Source organism: Phaenicophaeus curvirostris, chromosome 2 (genome assembly GCF_032191515.1).
Source record: "Phaenicophaeus curvirostris isolate KB17595 chromosome 2, BPBGC_Pcur_1.0, whole genome shotgun sequence".
Taxonomy (NCBI): Eukaryota; Metazoa; Chordata; class Aves; order Cuculiformes; family Cuculidae; genus Phaenicophaeus; species Phaenicophaeus curvirostris.
Genome location: NC_091393.1, coordinates 74,667,418 through 74,691,207, shown reverse-complemented (window position 1 = coordinate 74,691,207; position 23,790 = coordinate 74,667,418). Strand labels below are relative to the sequence as shown.

At 37.4% G+C, this 23,790-nt stretch overlaps 1 protein-coding gene across 5 annotated transcripts in view; it reads left to right on the top strand.

Annotated features, from left to right (window-relative positions):
- The window catches only part of SPAST (spastin), a 40,427-nt gene extending 16,856 nt beyond the window's left edge, over nucleotides 1-23,571 (top strand). For all 5 annotated transcript variants that reach the window (XM_069852502.1, XM_069852503.1, XM_069852500.1 and 2 more), the window contains 13 exons: nucleotides 1,906-2,090; nucleotides 3,105-3,238; nucleotides 3,577-3,670; nucleotides 6,507-6,581; nucleotides 8,052-8,123; nucleotides 8,650-8,725; nucleotides 9,252-9,343; nucleotides 10,571-10,650; nucleotides 11,467-11,509; nucleotides 12,160-12,239; nucleotides 14,724-14,794; nucleotides 16,680-16,720; nucleotides 18,361-23,571. In XM_069852502.1, the coding sequence (XP_069708603.1) occupies nucleotides 1,906-2,090; nucleotides 3,105-3,238; nucleotides 3,577-3,670; nucleotides 6,507-6,581; nucleotides 8,052-8,123; nucleotides 8,650-8,725; nucleotides 9,252-9,343; nucleotides 10,571-10,650; nucleotides 11,467-11,509; nucleotides 12,160-12,239; nucleotides 14,724-14,794; nucleotides 16,680-16,720; nucleotides 18,361-18,483 (1,166 nt within the window). In that variant the 3' untranslated portion in view covers nucleotides 18,484-23,571. The remainder of the gene's footprint in view (nucleotides 1-1,905; nucleotides 2,091-3,104; nucleotides 3,239-3,576; nucleotides 3,671-6,506; nucleotides 6,582-8,051; nucleotides 8,124-8,649; nucleotides 8,726-9,251; nucleotides 9,344-10,570; nucleotides 10,651-11,466; nucleotides 11,510-12,159; nucleotides 12,240-14,723; nucleotides 14,795-16,679; nucleotides 16,721-18,360) is intronic.
- The last annotated feature ends 219 nt before the right edge of the window (nucleotides 23,572-23,790 follow it).

The following is a 23,790-nucleotide window of genomic DNA, read 5'->3' as shown; positions in this document are numbered from 1 at the left end:
AAAGCATTGAGTAGCTAGTTGTTTGGGGTTTTTTTGAATAGATTTATGTACTGCTTTTTGAACTTGAAAGTTACTAAGTATGCCCAATTTTGATGAGTCTTTGACTTGTGAATTCCTATGCAAGTAAATTCAACCAGCTCTGGATCTATGTGTGATTTAGTCAGTAGCCTGTTTGAAGGGGTCTTTTTCTGAGTTAGTGGTTTTTTGTATGTTTGGGTTTTTTTATTTTTTGGGGGTTTGGGTTTTTTTATAAGAAATATCCTACAGGTAAATGCAGTTAATGATATTCTTCAAGTTGCCTTGCTCTTTGTGTATTGATATTTCTGCGTTGTTCATAATGACCCCCGCAGAGTTTCTGTAACTCTCAAAATGGGTGGATTTGTGACTGAAGAAAGTCTTTAGAAGCTTGTTAGCCAAAGATTTCAACACGTAAGTAACTGCAGGCTGTGTAAAGATTTGATCCTGGTGGCGTGCAAGACTCTTATGTTTAAACAGGCAGAGAACATCATAGTAATTAATTCATCCTTCCATGGGCCTGCTTCACTGAAGTATTCTTGCGTGACTTTTTTAATCACAACACTGAAATTACAAGATTTTACACTTAAAGTATTTTTCACTGAACTGCAATATTATAAATTAAAAATTCTTTGTAGCGTCATTAACTTCCTTAAAAATCAGACTACTTTGGCCTGTTGGTTAAGGCTAACAAGTCAAACTGAGTTGCAGGTTGCATGTTTCGAAAATCTTAATGGGAAAGCCTGTAACTGAAATCCATCTGGAACTTTCTTGCCTGTGATGGCATATTTCTCTTATCTAATCAAAAGGCTCCTCGATTCTCTTAAAAGAACATAAAATAAGGCAATATTTACAGTTTCCCTCGCAAACAACAGTACTGTACTAGACAGCTTCCAGTACTGTATTACCACCACAGAAAACCCTCAATCTGATGCTATGCTCTAAGCATTAATCAGCCTGACCAATCCGCATGCTTGCTGTAGCACGTTCTTACCTCTTAGTCTCTGTTTGATGTTTTATATGTGCCATTTCTGTGCCGATGAACCTTATTTTTTCATGTGTCCCATATGGAGACTGTAGAAATAAAGTGCTGTTACACTTATGCTGGACTAGAATGGCCTTTTGCAGTTTAATCACTGCCAATATGTTAAGTTTTATCTGACAGTTCATTTGAGACCTTCCAGCTCTCTCATGGAGGTGAGTTAGAGTAAGCATGTATAGAATGTGTAGTGGTGTTTGGATTCAGTGGTTTAATATAGTATTTTAAGACTCAATTTTAAAGGTAGGGAAGTAAGCTGCTTCATAGCTGTCCATTCAGAATTTACGTACACCTTGAGATTCCTGAAGTGAAACAGTTGTGAGAAAAAGCTTCTGGTAATTGCTTGCAGGTATAACTATTTTAATTTTCCCAAATTAAAGTGCCTTGGTTAAGCTTCTGTGTAGAGGGTGATAGATAGTGTTAGCTAGCACCCAAAGTAACCAGCCAGTTAACGTCGCTTAAATGAATGGTCTGAATGTAACGGCTTGAAATTTGGGGGTTATTGTAATTATTTTTAAGAGTTCTTAGGAAGGAAGATCTTCTGACTAGTGTTCTGTCATCTTCTGTCTTAAGGAACAGATCATGTTCTTCCCTTGTTACACGGCTTAAATGTCTTCAGCTTTTCTAAGATGGCTTTACTAGTCTTGAGTTTGAGGGCTCCTAGAAATTAAAAACTTGATTTTAGGAGAAAGCTAAAGTTAAAATCCCCTTAAAAGTATTAAACCACTTGAAAACTTATTATTTTACTATAATACTTTATTATTTGTGTCAACGATACTGTCTTCAAGTTAGAAGTGATGGTAAAAATAGGACTGCTGAAAATGTTATCATGACATTGGTTTTCTTTATAGAAAGTGGAGCAGTTCCAAAAAAGAAGGATCCCTTAACACACACAAGTAATTCCCTTCCTCGTTCAAAAACTGTTGCAAAAACTGGATCCACGGGCCTTTCAGGTCACCATAGAACACCAAGCTACAGTGGGATATCAACTTCAGTGTCTAGACCAGCACCTAATCCTGCAGCTTCAACTCATAAGGTACAGTAAGGATAAATACAGTGGTGTACACTTGGAAAATCAATGTAAGTTTAAATTTACTGCCTTAATTTCTTGTTGTAGTGGCAGAGAGTTTTTGGAGAAAAAAAAACCAAAAACCTTTCTGGCCAAGCCTCTTGAGCTAGGCTGCAGAGTGGTTTTTAGAAATTGGCTGCATGTGCAAATGGATTTTAATTGTGATTTTAGTAATGAATGATAATACTTGTTTTGAAAATTGCATGAGAAACTGAGGGAAGCTTATCTAGGAGAAAAATAAATGTTATTCCTGGTGTGGAAAAGATGAAGGAAAAAACCTGTCATACCCCAGAAGTACATTTTGTCCCGCCCTCTCCACATTGCAATACAACCTGTGCGTGCATGCTTTGGAAGAGAAGCAACCACATTGAAAAGAAAATTATGAATAGATTGTGACCAAAATGTAGAAATCTGTATACTAACATGACACAAAAAGGCTGTATTTTTTTTTTTACCTATCTCTTTCCCTTCCATCCTCATCTCCCCACTGCTGCTTTCATAGTAAAGTAGAATAAAGAGTAGAATGGAAAGAACATAAATGTGGTTAAGCATTATTGCTGCTATAATATGAAGGCTTCCAAGTTGCCCATCAGTGAAGTGTGACAGTAATAGAAATTCTTGCTTATAGATACTGAGAATCTGAAACAGTTTGTGATACTCTTATTTCTAAAGTATGCTGGAGGAAAATATTGTAGTTAAATACAATGAATTATCTCCCTGCCTCTCCTTCCCAAAAAAAAAGAAGCCAGAACTAAAATCAAATAATAAAAAAAAAATCTCCCCTAGAGCCTAAGATGTTCTACCTGTGCTTGAATATGATTGTATGGTTTGCAGCAAAACAGAAGGTCAGAATATCTGGTATGTGTAAGCATATTAGGTTTTACTAGAGCATGTGAAAATTAGAAGTAATTTTGTTAACAGTATGTTTTAAAAGAATCAAGATGTATTTTGTTTAGGCTTTTTCCTCCCCTCTCTCTCCAGGCTGCTCCTAAAAACAGTAGAACAAATAAGCCTTCTACTCCTACCCCTGCTCCTCGAAAAAAGAAAGACTTGAAGATATTTAGAAATGTGGACAGTAACCTTGCTAATCTTATCCTGAATGAAATTGTTGATAGGTAAGTCTGAAGAAAAGTCGGCTTTCCAGTGCAGAAAAACAGGTTTTTTTGTTCAGTATAATCTTGGTTCACTTGTAAAGAAAGAAAATCAGTAGGTTTTGTTTGTTGCGGGTTTTTGGGGGGTTGTTTGGGATTTTTTTTGTTGTTGTTTTCGTTACTTTGGCAGAAGGATGAAAATACAAATCAGAAATGCTTATCTTATTTAAATTCTTGGCTATATAGTTGTAGGTTGCCTCAGAAGGGTTCTGTATAAATAGTCAAATGCATTAAATTAGTCAGCTGCAGCTGAAAAAGAGTATCTCATTGTTAGACTAATCAGTATTCCATTTCTTTGTTAGTGGGCCAGCTGTCAAATTTGATGATATTGCAGGGCAGGAACTGGCTAAACAAGCTTTGCAAGAAATTGTTATCCTTCCTTCTCTTAGACCTGAGGTAAGCAGTTGGGTTTTGTTATTACACTGTCACAGAATCAAGGAAATATATCGATGCTTCACACGTTAAGTGGTGATTCGTGAATGCTGTAGTTACTGGCTGTGATTGCTATTGATAGCTGTGTGGTGACAGCTGTCTTGGAAAAGGAGAATGAAGAGTTTGTGTTAAAATACTACCATGAAATTCCTTGTCTTCTGGTTAGTCAGTGTTGGAGAAAGTGACTGAGGCAATAGCTTAATCTCCCCCCTCCAAACAAAACAAAACAGCAAACTGCAAACACCTTAAAAACAAAAACCAAAAAAACCCCCACAAAAAAAACCCAAAGGAAAACCTGAAAATTTATGAGGCTGAGTGTTCCTGGTAGCTACAGCTGTGTCTCCAACCCTATATGGGCATGTAAAGGACAAAGCCTGTAGTCGGAAGAGTTGAACGGGTGAAGTTTGTATAGGTAAATTGAGCCATGACACTATTTAATATTAAAAATACATAATTGATATTGTGGTAGTGTTCTCTGTGTGGATGTTGGATAGGCGTTCTGAAGAATCTGTTCACAGCAGGAGAGGGTGCAAAGAAATTAGTGGTGAGCTGCCAAGTGCACAGAAGTGTGTAACATATTAGGGCAGCTTTCTCTTCACTTCATAGAGTGGAATGGAAATAGGTCATTCAGGCTTTCATTTGTTGTTTCATTTATTGTAGGTGGTACCTCAACTGCTGACTGCCTACCTGCATTTAGGTCTGGTCTAGGTACTGCTGGAATTTTCTAAGCTGCTTAAGGAGAAAAAAAAAAAACTGGTCATTTTCTAAAGCTGGACTTCTTAAGAGTTGCTAGACTCTTGCAGAAATTGTGTGCAATGATTTACTGCAGTGCTGATTATTCAGGCAAAATTGCTGTTTTGTTCTTTGTTTGCTTGCTTGTGGGTCTTGTCTGTCACATGGATGGGTGACCAGAGTTGCTCTGTGGTCTACCTCTTTCCTTCAGTGCAGTTTTTGGTTTTGAAGTGTCCCAGGGAAGGAACGCTAAACCTTGACATAACATCATAGGAATATTAGCCCTAAGGAAAACAAAGCTTTTGCATGTAATATACATGCTCTAGTATTCTTATGCAGAAGGAAAATGTCATTGTGCTGTCTGTGTTGTTACAGTGCTTTAGTATGTGAACTCTGTTTAGTAACAATAATACAATGAGCTGGGTGAGAATGACTTTGAGATGTGAGGCTTGGAATAGTTATGACTCTTTCCTGGTAACGGTATTTTCAAGAGGGTCATCTTCATATTACTCTAGCAATACTCAGCAATAGGCCTGACCTTGGTCCACGTATAGAGGTGTAACAAGGACAGAAAGTCCTGCCAGTTGTAAAACATTCCTTGGAAGTAAAGGGGTTGTAAATGAACATGGTAGATGTGGAAAGTGTAGGGTAATATTTAGTTGATTTAATACTACTTCAGTTTTAATCTTAATGAAGTTTTGAAGTCAAATTCATATTTAAACAAGCCAGTTAGTGCGTATTTTGGTACGAGAGCAGAGTTGAGATGAATAAGCAGAAAACACTGTCTAGAGACCTGAGTGCAACCATGTCAGCAGTGAGATGCTAATAAGCCAGTAACAATTAGTTCAGGCCATGATTAGTATTAGTCTGTTAATAAAAACTTTAAAAGCTGAGTGTGCCTCAGTGATAAATGGCAGTTATGGCTGAAACGTGTGGGTGATGATCAAGATGAGGGAAAGTTGTAGATTTGGTCTGGGCTACCTCTAAAATGAGGGAATTCCCAGGGAATGATTTCAAACAGAAGGAGTTAGGTGGGAGGTGCACACGGTGATGTGCAGCATGGAAAGCAGAAACAGTTGAGGAATGCAGTTATCGAGGTTAAAATGCTGAAGTGCATTTGTAATATACGTGGCAGGTATTAGTGAATGGAATCATGCTGGATAACTGTTTTGAACGGTCAAGCATGAACAAAGTGATGTGAATGATGAAATACTAAGAGAAAATGCGTGTTGGTCAGTTGTCTTAGGAATGCTACAGTGGTAATGGGGCCATTTTTTTGCCATGGATGTTACGGAGAGAAGTGCCTGTCAATGGTAGTGTTTACAAATGGTGTGTACGTGTAAGAGACTTGTTACTATGTCTTTTAGTCATTTGTTGGAATTATTGGAAGCTGGAATGGAGAGGTGACTGTGAGGCCAAAAAAGAAACTCTTAAAATCTTGAGGATAAGGACAAAGCGCTGGGGAAACCAAGCTACAGGAATAACTAAGATAGGTACTCTGTGAGAACTTGTAGATTTGCTTGCTGTGGTACTCCATATAATGGGTGCAATTTTATAGTGTTGGAAAAGTGAATCCAATGCCAAGGGAGAGGGAGGAGATGATTATCAGTAGGATGTAGAGGAGGTAGTTGGTTGTTAAGTAGTATTTTAAATAGTTTCAGGCAAAGCTTGTCTTCTCATGTTTTATTTAATTAAAAAAAAATGAAGGGGTTCTTCCATACAGACTTAGAAGGAACTTTGCTTTAAGTCTCCTACTACACATCTGCATCCCTCTCTTTTTAAATGCAGTTGGTGCTTTAGACTTGTTAATACTTCTTTCACAGTGCCTCTGTGCACAGAATGATCATGACATAATTTAACCATTGTGTGGGAACCAATGTTGGCATGCGTTAGGTCAAGGTAGTAATAGAATGTAGTTGTCCAAAAACCTGTACCGTTGTAGCATTGCTACTGTTGCTACCAGTGCTACCCAGTGAGCCATTCCTCTGTATTGAACTGTTTTCTTACAAAGGTAAATCAATGTTTTCTTTAAGACTTTGAAGGTAGCTTATGATGATGTACTTTTCAGTTATTTACAGGACTCAGAGCTCCTGCTCGTGGTTTATTGTTGTTTGGCCCACCAGGAAATGGGAAGACAATGTTGGTGAGAAAATTACTTCATGCATGAGTTAGTGGGCTTAAATTGTAACCATGAGGGGTGGGTTTTGGTTTGGATGTTGTAGTAATAAACTGTATACTCTTCCTGGACATCTGTTAATGATGTCCATTTAATACAACAATGCAAAATCTTTCTTAACTGTGGATTTTACGGAGGAGGCAATTGCTAAACTGCTCTCATTGATTCTCTTCAATATTGCAAGTAGTGTTTTAAAACCTAAGTTAGCAAGTCCAGATGATTTTGAAAACCTCCATCCCTTCAAAGGGAGCACCTTGTAGATGCTTCAAAATGCCTCTGTACAGGCCACTACTTACAAATAGGAACAAATAAGCAGTTGAACCCCTAGAGAAGTTCCCAGACGCCCTTAGACTTCTCTGATCACATCATCCCCCATAGCCAACTACAACTTGCTTACTAAAGAAGACAGATCTCTAGCTCAGAGTCAGAGAGTAAAAGTAACATGGTTAACTGTGGACAGCAGTGGTTAGGAAAAAAATGGTCTGCTCTCCACTAAAACATGCTAGAAGTGTGTTTTGGAAACAGAGAGGGAGCACAGTAGCAAGAAAGGGGGTTGTTTGCCTTCCACACTGGTGTGTAAGGAGCATCAGTCCTGTGGAACTGCCTGGCTGCCGCTTATTTTCTCAGCATGATGTGTGAGGTTCAGGGAACTGAAGGGAAATGCCTGTGCATCAGCTAGGGCCTGTCGTGTGTCCTGATGCAGCTGAGCCAGGCACATCGTCCTGCATCACGTGGTGTGGCTGCAGCTGCACACTCCCTTTGCTGGTACTGAAGCTGGGTCAGCTCTGAAGCACAGGAGTATGAATGTTGAACTGCTCGCTTGGGCTCATTTGTTATGTTTTACATACTAGAACACAACTGCTAATCACTAAAAAACAAACAAACAAAAAAAAACAACCAACCCTGCATAACCAGGAAATCATTTTCTTGAATATGGTGAAATTGTTAAGGAAGAGGGTACTCTGTATGAGCATTCTGGCTGAACTGATTTTTTTCCCTAGCTTTCCTGTGAAAACATTTTTTGAATAGATGGGGTGAGAAGAAAACAAACAAACATATTTTTTAATGTGATTTGATCCAACTGCTACTCTAAATTACCACTTTAAATTGTTTAAAACTGTTTCAGATGTCTACTCAGGATACAGCAAAAGGAGCTGGAGACCTGTCTTCTTTAGTAAGCAAGTTTTAGTTGGCTATGAGGAGGATGATGTGATTAGAGAAATCTGAGGGAGCCTTGGGAACTTCTCTAGTAGTTTAGCTGCTATCTATTCCTAAACAGCCTGTACAGATGGTTTTTGTAGCATCTGCACATGGTTCCCTTTGAAGGAAGAGGGGGTTTCAAAATCATTAGCTGGGACATGAGTGCCAGCTACAGAAGCAAGAGAGCTGTCTTCAGTATGATGTTTTAAAAAGTACTTTTTTTTTCCCCTCTCCTAGGCCAAAGCAGTTGCTGCAGAATCAAATGCTACTTTCTTTAATATAAGTGCAGCAAGCCTAACTTCAAAATACGTAAGTAGCAGCTGTAAATTATATTGATCAGATTGATTGCATGTTGTAACTGGGCCTTAAGAAGGCCAGAGACTTCTGTTGAGTTCTTGATGAACTGTTAGCTTGTAGTGAACTTAAAGTTTTAGAAAAGTGACTTGTGAAGTGAAAATTGTTTTGTGCTTGGATAACTCAATGTCTAAGGCTTTTACAGTTCAGGGTGGCCTTGGCTGTCATATTAGATGAGTGGTGGTGGGTTTTTTCTTCTCCTTTAGGAAGTAAATGAAGTGAGTCCCAGCTCCCTTTCCCTCTGATAATTGAGGCAGCAAAGTCTCTTGACATCTCAGTCATGATCATCAGTGAAGATGCAGCATTTCTTTTAAGGTGGAAAGAGTGCTGCCATATGTAATGCAAACTAGTGATAAACAGAGTGTACACGAATGGATTGTGTGGTGGTTCATCAAGATTTTTTTTTGTAGATCCTTATGCTAGTTTTCTTGTAAAAAACATTTTCTAAACCCCCTTGATAAACAGGTTTTTGTTGTTTTAGGTGGGTGAGGGGGAGAAACTGGTGCGTGCTTTATTTGCAGTAGCCAGAGAACTTCAGCCTTCTATAATTTTTATTGGTAAGACCTTAAATGTTGTTGGGCTTTGTGTATTTCCTTAAACATTTTGACTTTTTAAAGTGGAATAATGAAGTAAACTTCTTTGGGTAATTCTGCAATGTAGAGGAAACATCTTCAGTATGACCTGCATGCTAATCAGTAGTTCCGTATAGAGCATGCTAGATATCTGTTACACTATTTAATTGTATTAGTGGGAAAAAATGCTGCATGCTTAGAAGTGTGCATGCTGTACTACCTTTACAAAGTAAGCCCATTTATATATAAAACTTCAAACTTGGAATTGAGTTTTGCTTGTCCTGAGTTGCAGTTTGTTATCCAGCAGGATTTTTTTTCCTCTCATCTGTGGTTGGTGTTGCGTATTCAAAGGACAACACAAAGTAGCATGATAAATCAGGAAATTATGCAAGCTTTTAAACTAAGCAATAAAGAACTGGTCGCTCACTGGAGCCCTACATTAGCAAAAAAAGCATAGGCAAATATGAAGTCTTTAATGTTTTATGCTTAATTTCTTTTCTTTTTTTTTTAGATGAAGTTGATAGCCTGTTATGTGAAAGACGAGAAGGTGAACACGATGCGAGTAGGCGTCTAAAAACAGAATTTTTAATAGAATTTGATGGTGTAAGTATTTCGTCTTATGTATTGTTTGATTTAGCTGAATTAGCTAATGTGTAGTGGATGCTAGTACAAGCTACAGATGAAGCACAAATAGGTTTTGGCTGCTGGGGCTTAGCTCTGTCTGTCTGTGTGGTCCTCTCCCTCCCACTTGGTCAGCAAACAGCTTTTTTTATTGCTATTAATTTTTCACCTGCTTACTGTGGCATTCTGAAAGACTCAGTCTGAGGTGAAAGGTAGTAATCTGGAGATGTGCTGACATAATGGGTTGAAAGGCTAAGGACGGAGAAGAAAGGTTAACATGGCAATAATAAAGGAGCTGTGAGGGGAAAAAAATTTTCTTAAAGGGCAAGAGGGACACTTGTGGGTTAGTCATGTTGTGGTGAAGCAAACCTCTTCATTCTGGCAGAGTAAAAGAAGGTTAGATAGCTTTAAGTATTATCTTTTGGTTTATAATGGCTATTTGTTATACATATATGCACTGTCAAGGGGTATGGCGAGGCTTATGGAATGAGGATTTCAAACAGACTAGCTCAGATCATGGGTACGCACAGCTCTGACACTTTGGAAGGAGAATGACACATCTCTGATACCCAGGTGTTTTCTCTGGAGTCTGGAAGCTTTAAGTCTCCATATTCTAGGGCATAAAATCAAGTCTTGCAATTGAGTGAACTGGGAGATAAATTACTGTGTCTGTGTACTACTGAACAGCTTCTTGTTTAATTGCTAGTTCCTTGTGAGACCCATATTCGATGAAATCTCTGATCATGGTTTTGGCTGTACCTTAGCCTAAAGGTTTTATTCCCCTTTTCTCTGTAGGCTTCAAAACAATGTTTGATGTTAAAACCCACAACAGCAGAAGGTCTGGCTTTTTAAACATAATTATTTCTGGATGACTAAGCTTCTGAGTGCTTTTTGTAGTCGCAGTTTTCTCCAGCATTGTAACTTGCAATTACATAGCAACATTTGTGCTCTTGCAAGACTCTCTTCAAAGATTGTAGCTTTGGCAGTGTCCTGTGTTCACATACCATCTTGTTTTGTTTTGTTTTTCTTTTTACTTTTTACTGGAACTTTAAAACGTGCTTTAGATAAATGCAAAGGTAATGGCATTTAAGAAAAGCATACACGTAGGATCCCGTCAGGGCACTGAATGCACAGCCAGTCTCTGACTGGTTTTGTGTTGCTATTTGATGTAAACTGAAAGCTGGCCTGCCTTCTTCCTCCATTATATAGGTGCAGTCTTCTGGAGAGGACAGAATACTTGTGATGGGAGCAACAAACAGGCCACAGGAGCTTGATGATGCTGTTCTCAGGTAGGAAAATATCTCTTCTTTGGTTGGAACATGATAATAGGATATTCATTAGGAACAGCACGTTTTGCTACTTAGTCTGAAACTTAAAAAAATGAAGACACAAAGTAGCAAAAGTTTTTTGGCAAGGTTAAATTATTTAATTTCTTGAAGAGGTGCCTGTCTCTTACCCTTTGGGATACATTTGCACAGGCATGATGGCCTTGGAATGGTCTTAAATAGCAGTGTCTGTTGAGACCAAGTCAGCATTTTATAGACCTCTTCTATCATATATATATATGGCTTTTTTATTATTTGGATCTTAATGGCAGGTGAAGGAAGAAATTTGACCAGTTAAGTCCTGTATTTCTTCTTTATGAATATTGGATTTCAGATGTTCCATGTGATTACAGATCTTGCTGTAGATTTGCCTTAGGACCTTTTTGCTATGAATTCTCATTCTTGCTTCTCTTTTAAGTCGTGATTGAGGGAAATAGGCATGTCAGCACTATCTGAAAAAGTAAAATACATTTTTAATGATACTAAAGAGTTTTTGTGTACAGTGAAGAGATGCTTCATTTTGTTGCTGGTAGTCAGGGGTATTTCTACCCTTGGAGTGTTCCTGCCTGGGAGGAGTTCCGTAACTTCAATAAAAGTAAAGTGGAACCAAGTGGCTCATACATGTTGTTTATTTGTTTGCTTTTTAAAAACAATAGTTCTACTCCCTAGACTTTGAAGTGAAATTTTTACATTTATCAAACCAAATGTTAGATCTGTATACACTAAAAAGTTAAGCTATGTGTGTATATACATGTATATATGTTGTGGTTTTTTTTCTAGACGATTCACCAAACGGGTATATGTGTCTTTACCAAATGAAGAAGTAAGTATTTATTTCCATGCATTTCCTTCTTTTTAAGATGAATTTTATTAAAAAGAGAATAAAATATATTTCATAGCCTGTTCTGATCTTGTCCTAGTTGATGATTACAGTTCTGTGAATTAACTTTTGTCCAGCTTGGCCCTATACACTGTGCTTTAATCACAGAATCACTAGGTTGGAAGAGACCCACCGGATCATCGAGTCCAACCGTTCCTATCAAACACTAAAAAAACAGCTATTGAGTATTTCTTGGCTATTGGGGTGTTGCATACATACTGGCAGGCACAGGCAGGTCTGAAGTAGGGCTTGCAGGAGCACATTTAGTTGACTGGAGAAGAGTGTTTATTGCAAAAGGTGAAAGTAGCTTTCTTAAAATTTTTCAGCTCAATAGCAGATTAGGGCTTTTGATGAGGCTTCTAATGTATTATTCTTGAAGTATTTTGACCCTTGATCTCATTACTACCAAGTCCCTATCTTTTCTGCTGAAGAGATGATGATGTACATTCTGATCTCTAAAGCACTATAGGCAAATTTAAACTAGTGACGCACAAAAGCCAACCTGACAAACACGTAGTTTTTGTTGTTGCAACAGAATTTTAAGTGCACCATGAAAACAAGTTTTACATTTGATAAATATATCTTTTTTTCAGACAAGATTGATTTTGTTAAAAAATCTTCTAAGCAAGCAAGGAAGTCCATTGACCCAAAAAGAATTGGCACAACTAGCTAGGTAAGTATTTTGTAACTATATTAAATATAAATACTGTTCTACTGCATTAATTCGGACTGTTCAACTCATTCAAAACATAACTAGTGTGAATTATCAGACAGTGACAACACTTGCTGAGAATGATTGCATATAAATGTGCTTGTTTTTTCCCTATACCACCTGGCTAGGTTTCTGTTGTTGAGACGTGCTCAAGTGGGCTTTTCCTTTCTAAAACAAAGGATGGGGGGATGCTTCCCTCCACCCATCCCCCAGACAGTCCAACTCCCCTCCCTGATGCAAAAATGCAGTACCAGTGTTGCACTTCTCATGCATTTCAAATCAAAAGCAACTTTTATTGGCTTGTCCCTGGGCAGCTGTGTTGAAGGTATTGCCAACATAGCAGAGCAAGCACTGGATAAATTTAGATTCTTGTCAATTTCATATTTGATTGGGAAAATGTGGGTTAAATACCCTTCTTACGGAACTAAGTTGTTTTTTGGTTTTCATCTTTAAGACTGACATAGTATTGTTATTTGTCACCCTCAGGAATTAAACATAATAGATGTGACGAAAGCTAGACTAAAAAGCAGGTAGAGCACCTAAGCCAGGAAGAAATGAAAACTGAGCACGAGTTATCAAAAATATGCACATGGATGTACTTCATTCTCTGTTTCTGTTTGTGCATAGGCTGTGAGTACAGTCTAAGATGTAGGATTATGGAAATTGATGTATTATGCAGGTGAATAAATTTTCTCTGCTTGAAGGATGCTAGCTCAGGCCATATTTAGGCTGCAGTATTAGTTAACTGGAAGAAAAAGACAGTCTGGGATTCTAACTGCAAATGTATAAACCAAGTTACAACTGCAATTTAAGTACCCGTTTTTTTTTAAAGGGTTTAGCAAAAACATAAAAGCCTGCTTCGTCTGCCATGATTTTGTTTCAGAAGTGATAGATATTTAACATCCTTCATGATTTTGTGTTCCTTTACTCCTCTGCAACTTTTTCTATAAACTAGAACAGAATTAATGTTCTCCAGAAGACTGAGTGATTAAGCTCTTGTAGAGCAGCGGGTAGCTGCAGCAACAAGCTGAGTGGGTTTTTTTTTTTGTTGTTTTGAAATTTTTCTTTAGATAACTCTTTACTATTTCTTTTCACTTCTGTTGGTGGTGTGGTATTGGTGGCCTCCTGTTTCAGTGGAGACCTTTGATCTGCAAGGTATTTAACTAATTAACTTGGAAATGAAGTCTCCTTCTGGAAAAGCTCCCATAGAGACTGGGTCCTTGTTAGATTTTTTTTTTTCTTCCTTGTGGTTCTGAGGATTTGAGCGATCTGTATATCTGCCAGTCTTACAATAAAAAAACAAAAAACCCCACATTTACATTATATTATTTTCCAGATCAATGGCAAGTGTGTGCAAAACACACTTACAGAACCTGTTTCTTTCCAAATAAGGACCTGTCTGCTGTATGTCACTTCCAAACTGAATTATAATCCTTACTTAAAGCCAAATGTGTAAAATGTTCAGGCTTCTGCAGGTAACTGTGGAGACTATGGCTCAGGCCGTTGCAGCCGTCTCAAGTCCCTCAGTTGGTTCTTGGTTGTTAGTAGTTCCAAGTTTAGGCTTTAATATTGGATTCAGTTGGTAAGTCAGACTTGGCTGTGCTAGAGATAATTTTCTGTGTGTAAACTATAGGAGGCTGTTTCAGTACTCTGCTAAAAGGTAGACTGTAAATTCAGAATGTTGAGAAGCTTCCCAGATACTTCGAAAGTAGAGTCAGTTACCAAGCTTTCAAAACTGAAAAAAATTATTTCAAGTCTTCCTCTCAAAGTAATGTTGTCAGTACTGTAACTTGCTAAGCAAAATGGTGCTGCTTTTCAGATTTGTATTTACTCTTCTGAAATAGTGTAATTTTGTACTCTCTGGATCCCACTGGTCAAGTGCATCCATGTGTTTCCATTAAGGGCATACTACAAAACTGTCAGTCATTTTCAAAACCAAATGCTACTGTTAGATTTTTAGTAATGCCTGATTTTGCCCTTTGTCTGGTTCCTATGTCAACTGAGAGTGCACATCATTATAAATGTCTGGTATTGGGTTCTCACTGTATTGATTGAGTTGAAAGAGTACAGGACAGCTGATGTTTTGGTTTTACATTGATCTATGACAGATGACGACAAACTAACAGTAGGACATTCTTGAAACAGAACTAGTCAACGTGACTGAGATTAATTTTCATTTACAAAACCAAGTGGGTTGCTGTGTTTTCGCTTTTCCTAGAATGGTATTTGGGACTTGAATGTTTGCACTTTAAATTTAATGAGGGGGAGACTTGAATATAGATCACTTACATTGAATGCATTTCTGATTTATTAAACTTGAAAAACAACATCAATATACTGCTACTTCTGATTAAGTAACATTAATCATTTGCAATTCAATTGATTTGAAGCAGGTTTGGGCTTTTTTAACCTTCCTCCTTTCCACCATTTTTTCCTTTAACAAAGAATGACAGATGGATACTCTGGAAGTGATTTAACCGCATTAGCAAAGGATGCAGCACTGGGCCCTATTCGAGGTAAGCTGCATAGCTTTTTATTTCAGTTTTGAAAAAACTCTGTCCTTGATATTAGAGAAATTTTATTTTCCTACATCTTTATATTTCTTAAACCTCTTTTTAGATTAGATTCTGGTCTCTTCTTGTAGTGGCATGTTTATAAGACCTTACACAGCTCCGTAGTACCTCACTATGTCAAACAATTTTCGTGTCTTAAGAGGGAAGCAAGTTGAACTGGTTTTTGCTTATTTGTGTTAACTAATGCACCTCTACTAAGCTGGTGTCAGTTCTGCTGTATCTGAATTTTCACTTGAATAGCAATGTCTGACTGCATTACTTGTCTTTATTAAGTGGGGCAGATCACTTTCATTCTAAAAGAAATACTGAAACAGAAGCAATTCTATGTTTGGTGGTTCTTTTAGATATGGTTTGAATGGCATAGTTTTATTTTTAAATCTTCTTAATGTTGAATTTTGATTGAGATGACAATTGTGACTCAAGTAGAATTTTACATATACTTGGTTTTCCTTGATATTTCCAACTTTGAAAAAACAGAATTTTAATGCAAAACGGATGCCTTTTTCCAACCCCCCAGCCCTGTGCTGAGTTTCACTAGCTAGTTATTGCGTATCCAGTAGCCACATCTGAAGGAGCTGATTGTGTTTGGTGGAGCAGTGGGTTTTGTTTAGTGGACTTAGTAGAATAGTGGGATTTTGTGAAGAAAAGATGGTGAAGATTTGATGATAGTTTTCTGCTTGCATATATATTGTCCTACCTGACAGATACTAAAGCAGCTAGAGTGGAAGTGTTTTGTAATATGAGCCTATTATATGTAAATGAAAGTTGTTGCAACTTTCTCAAATGATTCATGGGGAGGAGAGTACTATGCAGGTTTTGTGGGTGTGTTTGTTTTCTTATTTTTTTTAATTGAGTCAAAAATCCTGTAGCATGCTAGTTTGTTAGTGAGCTGTCTCTTTGAAAGCAGCTGCTGGAAAGTAGTGTTCTTTACGCACTTATAGAATCTCAACAGCTAAGAGTAAGGCACATATTCCAAAATCCTGCACAATAGCTGGGAAACAGAATTATGTTAAATAGCTCTCAACAAGAGACATGATGTCTCCCAAGGCTTTGTATGTATTTAGAATGGTTGAATTAATAATGTATGCATTTAGGTGTGCAGGCTTTACTTTGCTGACGAATCATTTCACATGCAGGTCCATTTTGGGAAGAAACGATGAAATGTTGTGCTGCCTGTTTCTTCCACCTGTTTCTGGCTTCACTGTTAAACAGTTTATTTTTTAAAATGTTTTTTAATGTCAGCCTCGCCAATCCTGCCTAGATCCTTTTTTCTTGCACCTTCAGAGCAAAGAGTTTGCTTTAATATGTTGATAATATAAGCATATTGCCAGTAAAAAAAAATATGTGTGAAATGGTAGAAGATCTGGGAGAGGTTAGATTCCACCAGGGCTCCAGAGGACAAGAAGCACTCCTCTGTGTCCTGCCTGATTTTCTGTATTCTTGGCTGATGGTACCTTCTATTTCCTGAAATTTGTGCATATTTGAGGGGTAGGGAGGTTTGTAGATTTGAGGGGTAGGAGGGTTGTAGGGACCAGAAATAATATGGAGGGAGGCTGCTCTACTAAGCTTGTGTGCTGTTGTCTGTACTTTAGGAAGAAGGAAGTAGCTCTGCTACCGCTTTGTACTGTTTCTGCAGTGCTTGAGTGTGGGAGCAGACTGGTCAAGGAGCTGATGCATGGGGAAGCAGGATGTAAAACAACCATGTACCTTTCTGTACAGGAGATTATGTTGAGGCAGAGAGGTATCATTTTTAATTGTGGGCTTTTCTCAAAATAGAAGTGCCTCTAACATGCTTTATTTGTCCATTTATTTTCCATTATTTTTACAGAATTAAAACCAGAACAGGTGAAGAACATGTCTGCCAGTGAGGTATGTTGTTCTAGCAGTTTTGTTTTCCCCTTTGAATAGAACGCGCACTCACCAGAAACTTTTAAGGTCCCCTTATTTACATATAGTATCATACAAAATACCTAGCATAACTTTGCAGGTTATTACCCTTTTTGCTTACTTCTTCATTGAAGAAAATTTGTTACAAATACTGATTGAGAAGAAAGCCTGTCCTTGCATGTCTGAGGTTCTTTTTTGTGTTTGTTACCAGGCTTAAGAGCACCTCTTTTTCCGATAGTGAGTCTCTGCTGTTGTTAGTTTCAGTTGACTGTCCTGTCTTTTCCTTGACACTGAACTGCAGCTTCGTCTGTTACCTATCAGATGATGCCAGAAGCCTGGCTTTTATTTTCCTACGGTGTTACTCCCACAAGGCGTTTTTAGAAGTATTCTGTCAAGTGATTTTATTTTCACTCCACTACCCCCATAAAGCAGGTTTTCTTAGGGAGAACCTTTGAGTGACTTTAAAATAGTTGTTTGTCTATATGTGTAATACTTCCACTCACATGGACTGTTATAAAGCTAAAAATAAAAAATGGATCAAGTTCCTCGCCAAAAATTGCATCTGTAAACAAAAGAAAAGAAAGAGGTTGGTCCAGCATATAAAAATTTCTGTTCAAATATATGTGCAAACCACAGTTATGCAGGGGAAAATGAAGCAAAAGTTAATTCCCTTTTTGCTTTCTGTGTTCAGCCTGAGATCCTGGCTAAGGCTATGAGAAGCTGAAAGGATTTGTTGCACAAAGATGAGAACATCTGTGATAATTTGTTGTGAATGCAAGTTTACCTCCAGTAGCCCATGAACACTAGTCCCAAAGAAACGTGAGGAATCTTTTCCAGTTGTAATGTTAATACTCCTTTAATACTGAGATTGCTTGTTCCACACACTTTGGTTATCTCCTGTCGTGTCTGGGCATTTCTCTATTGAGGAAATACCTGCTTCTAACTGTGTCCTCAGCAAACAGCTGAAAGGCATGTGTTGAATCAGAGAGGTTAGATACTCGGGTTTACTTGGCTGACAGCATACTGTGGTCTGAATACAGTTGTGGTAAGGGTGGGTGGGAGCTTTCAGTGCCTTAGTCTCCTCTGGTATGTAGAGGTGTAACTTGAATGTGTTAAAAGAAAAAATCCCAGGTCTTCTCTTCACTCAGTTCCGTGCCCTCAAAGGCACGAGCTTGCACCACCTAGTGAAATAAGAAATCACAACACAGTTTTATGGGCTGTTAAATAACAAGGCATTATGATTATCAAATATTAGCTTATTAAAAATGGTAAGTCTTAAATTACAAGATTCTTGCATCAGGTTAGAGAATCAAAGAACAGCCTAGGTTGTAAGGGACCTTGAAAGATTGTCTGGCCCAACCTTTTGGGGAAAAAGGAACTTAGATGAGACTCTATCACCCTGCCTGACTGCATCTTTAAAACTTCCAGTGATGGGGAGTCTACCATGTGACTGAGCAGGTTGTTCAAATGATTAGCTGTTCTTAAAGAAAAAAAATGTCTGTCATATCAAGATGAAGCACTCATAGCGTATGCTTTGTTAAAAACAAATGCTAAAGCACTTTGTGAATAAACTGAAGTACATAAACCAGATGTGATCCTGATGTCTTTTGCTTTTTGTTTAGATGAGAAATATCAAACTATCAGATTTCACTGAGTCTTTGAAGAAGATAAAGCGCAGTTTGAGCCCGCAGACCTTGGAAGCATATATTCGCTGGAACAAGGACTTTGGAGATACCACAGTGTGAAATGCTACTTGAAGTGAAACAAAGTGCTGCCTAAGGAATAATTGGTACAGACTACTGAAAAGCAGCCAGAGTTTACAGGACTTTACAGATCTTTAAGTATCTGCATTGAAACTTGAGATTAAGAAAAAATTGTACAATGTGAAAAGTGTTCATCGAAGCCTCCTTGCTAGTTAGTGAGAATTTACAGTCTGTAAGTAAGAGCACAATAAGACTTGAGACAAGATTCATAGCAATCTCATTATGATTTGAACAACAATAATATATATATTTTATTTCAGCTAGAAGGTTCTGATGAAATTGATCATTGGAAAACCTTTTCCCTATGTTGTGTCTGTGTGGTTTTTTTGTTTTTAATTTTGCCATGACATTGATGTTTGGCTTTCTTCCTTATAAATACTAACTTAAAATTGGTGGTTTGTAAACTTCGGTTCAGTTTTTGGTTTTTGGTTTGTTTTTTTTTATCCTTAATGTGCCAAATAAAACAATTTCCCTATGCAGAGAGGAAGAACAGCATTGGGGCATTATGATTATTAAAATGTAAAAAGCAGCTGGTCTGTTATTACTTGTCTTTTTGTTTAGTTGTAATGTGACTGTATTGTTCACAGAACAGTTTTAAAGAAGACCTTTGATAGCAGAACAGCAAAAAAACCCCAACACTATAAACCAAATTCAAACTGTCTTTTAAAAAAATAAATTACTAAATAAAAAAAATAGACTAAGATGTTCATTTACTGGCAGTATTTTCTCTTAACGCATTTTTGTATCACTTTCATTGGTAGAATGTTAGCTTATGCTTATGGTGTACAACTTGAAGCCCAGCTGATGTTTGAGAGAGTAAGTGATGCTAATTGTCAAGTTTCAGAAATGACGTGTTTCTACTCTGTATTTTGGTCTGTTTATGATAATTGGAAGTAAAATTTCCATTGTGATAATTCTTTTTAATCGATACATGTAAGCATTAAAACATGAGGCTACATGTTTAATACATGGTACACTAATGTTTTTATAGCTTTCATATGTTTTGGTTTATATATTAAAGTGTGAAACACTCAACTGATCTGCTTTTTTAAAAAGAAACTGCATCTTTGTACAAATACTTGTTTTTATTATGTAAATGATAAGCTATTAAAATAACCACTTAAGTAAGAGCCTTTAAATACTGTAATAAAAGAAAACATCTTTGCCTTTGCTTCTAAAGGCCTGACATCTTGTTTACAAATTCTACATAGAATAAATGCAGATGTTTGCAAGTCACAACACTGGTTCCTTGTTAGAGCAGGTTTGTGGGGTTTTTGTTTTTAAAAGACAATTCTCCCAAGTTACATATTTTTGTAATGTGACTATCGTTTACAATTGTTTTAACTAAATTGAGTTAAAAGCTTTGTTTGCTGTTGGTATTAACAGAAGATTTTGTTCTTAATTATTCATTTATCTTATTTGTTTACTAGAAGGAGAAAGTTGAATATTTCTGGGATTACTGACCTGAAAGTTGACTATAAATATTATATACACACACTCTATATATATATATATATGCAGAGCTGATAGTTGCAGTGTAAGTGTAGTAATACCCAGAGAGGGCTCTGTGTTCACTGTATTGTATTGAATACTCAATAGCAGAAGCTGCGTCAAACTTACGAGATGCACACATGCAATATTTTGGGGGTTCTGTTTTCTTTGAACCAGAGTTGCTTTTAATTGATCTTAAGATTAAAAGCTCTTAAATAAGTAATGATTGTGTTACAATACTATGCCTTTTGAAATAGTTAACCAAACCAGTTTTAGCCTTCTAAGGGTATGACTCTCAAATGTGTGTCTGATGTAAATGTAATGTGTGGCTTCTGTTCCCTTGATTCACTTTCCTGAAGAAGTGAGAAGTGCTAAAAGATTTCAGTTTGTTAATCTCATGTCTTGCTTGCTCTGCCTTAGTTCTGCGTTCAGTAGACTGTCTCTGTTGTTAGAGATGCCTGGCTGACCTGATCTGTGTTTGTCATAGACTTCATAGTACTGAGCACAAATGTTACTGTTCTGTTAGCATCTGCCAGATAGCTAAACAGTTGAGAAAGGCCCTTGGCCTTTATGTAGGTAAAGCTTGAAAACTTCCCCTGAGATCCTTTGCAAATACAAATTTGAGGGTAACACTTCTGATTTTGAGTGCTCCTCAACTTTTTTAACAAACTGTTGTCCTTCAAGTCATTTTAAGGAATATAGTTGTATTTATTTCAAGTACATACCTTGTGGCATGTGATAGGTGCCTGAAATGCAGAGGTAGAAGTTCCCATCTGCCAAATCACCACCAGCAGGCAGCTAAAAGGGTCAGAAGTCTGAGCTGCTGTGTGACTGTACCACTGCCTTTTGGTTATCTATCCTGTCCTGATTGTTTTCTACATAATGGGTGAACTACAGCTCTAAAAATTATTTCTAGAACACAGTAATAAGAACTCAGTTCTGTTCTGCAGTATCAGTTTGTTCCATAGCTGCTGGATTTTTAGCCCATGACCAAGTGCCAATTGGCTCATTAATCTCCTTTAAATGTTTTATGCTGTTTTCTGAACAGTGTCTTTTAAGAATAATTCTGTTCCCCTTAAGGCATTATCTCACTTTGCAACTATATTTACCATAAAATCAGTTTATGTTCTTATACAGTATCTTGAATGAGGTAGGGTAGGTTAAGCAGAGCAGCAGCTTGGGTGTTTTTAACCTTTGGAAAGGTTTGCATTAACATTAGCTGTCTAAACCACCTCTCTTTTCCTTGAATCTGCCCACTACTAATGAACGGCTCACTTTTTTGAGATGTTAGGAAGCAGCTTGTCTGGCCCTCTACAAGTGTGTTTTGCTGACTTCAAGTGTAGCAGTTACTGGAGGGAGAGGAAAAAAAAAACCCAGATCCTAAGCCCCCTATTTTTTTAAAACACCTTTCATGCATCTTTGCCTCTTTTTGCTAAGCAAGAATTGCACCTCCTGTATTTTTGTGTATTGGAAGAACAATGTCTTCTCAGGCAGCAGATTGCTGCTTTTGGTGGCTTTAATGGGAGGGAAAAAACCTCAAGCACTGTGTGATGCTCTTTCTCCTTAAAATGAAAATTTGTCACGTTAAGTTCCTTTTACTAATGTTGACTTTTCTGCAAAGTACACCAAACCTGTACAGGTTTTCTCCTTGCGGCCAAGACAAACTCAACACTGAATATTAAAGATAAGCTTTAAACTAGGACATTTATGTACACGTAAGTGTCTCTGCCCTGTTAGTTTCTTAGACTTTACAGAGTTGAGTGTGTTAGAAATAGGCATTCTGCTCCTGAGGCATCTTGTGGACTACTTCAGGAGTCGGTCACTAATACAGTTTTGTTGACTGTGACCTTGCAGTTTACCTTATGTAGACAATAAATATGATAGGAACACTTTAAAATGAAGAAGAATGGGATCTCTAAACCATCAAGGAATTTGTTGTCGCTCCACTAAAGAGAGGCCATTGCTGATTTCACTGTTAGATTCTCTCAAATGTTTTTAAAATTACAGTTTTATACATATATAACTTACTCAGACAATTAACATTATCTTCTGGTGTAGAAGCAGTAGTGGTTTTTTCTGTTTTAAACAAGCGGGTTTTAGCACTAGTTGGCACCACTGCCAAATCCATCTTGTGAAATTTAAGTACTTTTTACAGAAGCCAATTATGCTGGAAAATTTAACTGAGATGTCTGCTCTGTGACCAGTATGGAAAGCAGTGTTCTACGTGGGGCTTCCTTAACCACCTCTGGTGAAACTTTGTGCCCTAGTTTCTTACAGTGCTTTGCTACTCAAAACATGGATAATGCATAGCTGTGCCCAAGGCACACGTATCTAGCCACTCCAGTGCTATAAGTGATGCTTCTGCATGTGGCAGCTTTGGGAGGTGGCAAGTGCTGTTGTAGGTTACAGATCTTAATTATCTGTGGCAGTCTCAAGCTTTTGTTACGTTTTTAGTGTTGGGGACTTCTACCAGATATTAAACGTGGAATGAAAAGTAGCAGGTGGATAGTGAATGCAACTAGTTATCTCAGTTATTGTGCTAATTAGAGGCAGTTGCTGATTTCATTGCTAGGTTCTCTTGAGCTCCTATTTAGCATTGAAGGACATTGTTTAGTCACCTATGTGAATTCTCATGCTTAGGATGATCTGCTGCTCATCCTAAGAGATGACCGATGAATTGGTTATTTCTTTTAGAATTTTTCTGTTAAATATTCTTTTCAATACTTTTTTAAATATTGTAGTCATAATTCCACTGGATGGAGGAAGTTAAACTATTGCTTCCTACAAATACAAAATCATCTGAAGTATGGGGAAATATGTATTGTGGTTTTCTTGCTTCTCATGTATCGTTAACAGTCTTGGAGTGGAAACTGTTTACTTTGTCAGTAACTACCTCCCGAGTTTGGCAATAATTGGTGAGGCGTACACTCCTCCAGTGGATTAAATGCATCGGCCAAACACTGTGGGTTCTTCAGAGTATGATCTTTGGATTTTCAAATTCTTGACATGTCTGGAAACTATGGTGATCAGCCTTGTTTTGCCATAAGACTTTCCTTGCCTTCCTAAGACATGCTTCTTAAAATCCTGTTTCAAAAAAGCGGCTTTGAGGAAAAAGGTCAATATGCTTTGTAGTTGGTCAATAGAGGCATATTCTCACAAGAAGCCTCTCAGTTCTGCAGGTTTTTTTTACTGTTACAAGTGGGGAAGAAGGTGCTTTATTTAATGCTGATCTACTTGTCAAAGGGACTGCAAATATCAAAACCGAGTTTGCCACATGATTCAGATTTTTATTGCTGTGAAGGGTGAGTCAGTATTTTTCAGAAATTTGGATTAAAGTGAAAAAAACCAAAGGTGGATACAAAATGTTATACCCCACCCCATTAAATATATTGAACGACTCCAGTCTGGGATGGGGTTAATTCTTGTATTTTGTTGTTCTGAAGCACTTTTGTTTCATTGTTGTTCTAATAATGTTTTCTGAAATGTTAAGCATTGTTTTATTAATAAGCAATGTAAAAAAAGCATGATAAGCAGTCACATAGCTTTAGCTTCACAATAAAACATTGCATTTGTCCTGTTCTTACTGTTTTCTTGCCTGTTCATAAGATAAAACGTCCAAAACTAAGAGCCTTTTCATTAAATCTCAAGCTGGTTTAATCGCTGCTGGTTACAAAAAATAAATTGGGTCCTGTATACCAGATGATGGAACAATAGATACCTCAGTTAATTTCTGAAGGACATAACTCAAGTTCTTAAAACTAACGTAAACAGAAGTGCTACTTCCTAAATAAATGTGAT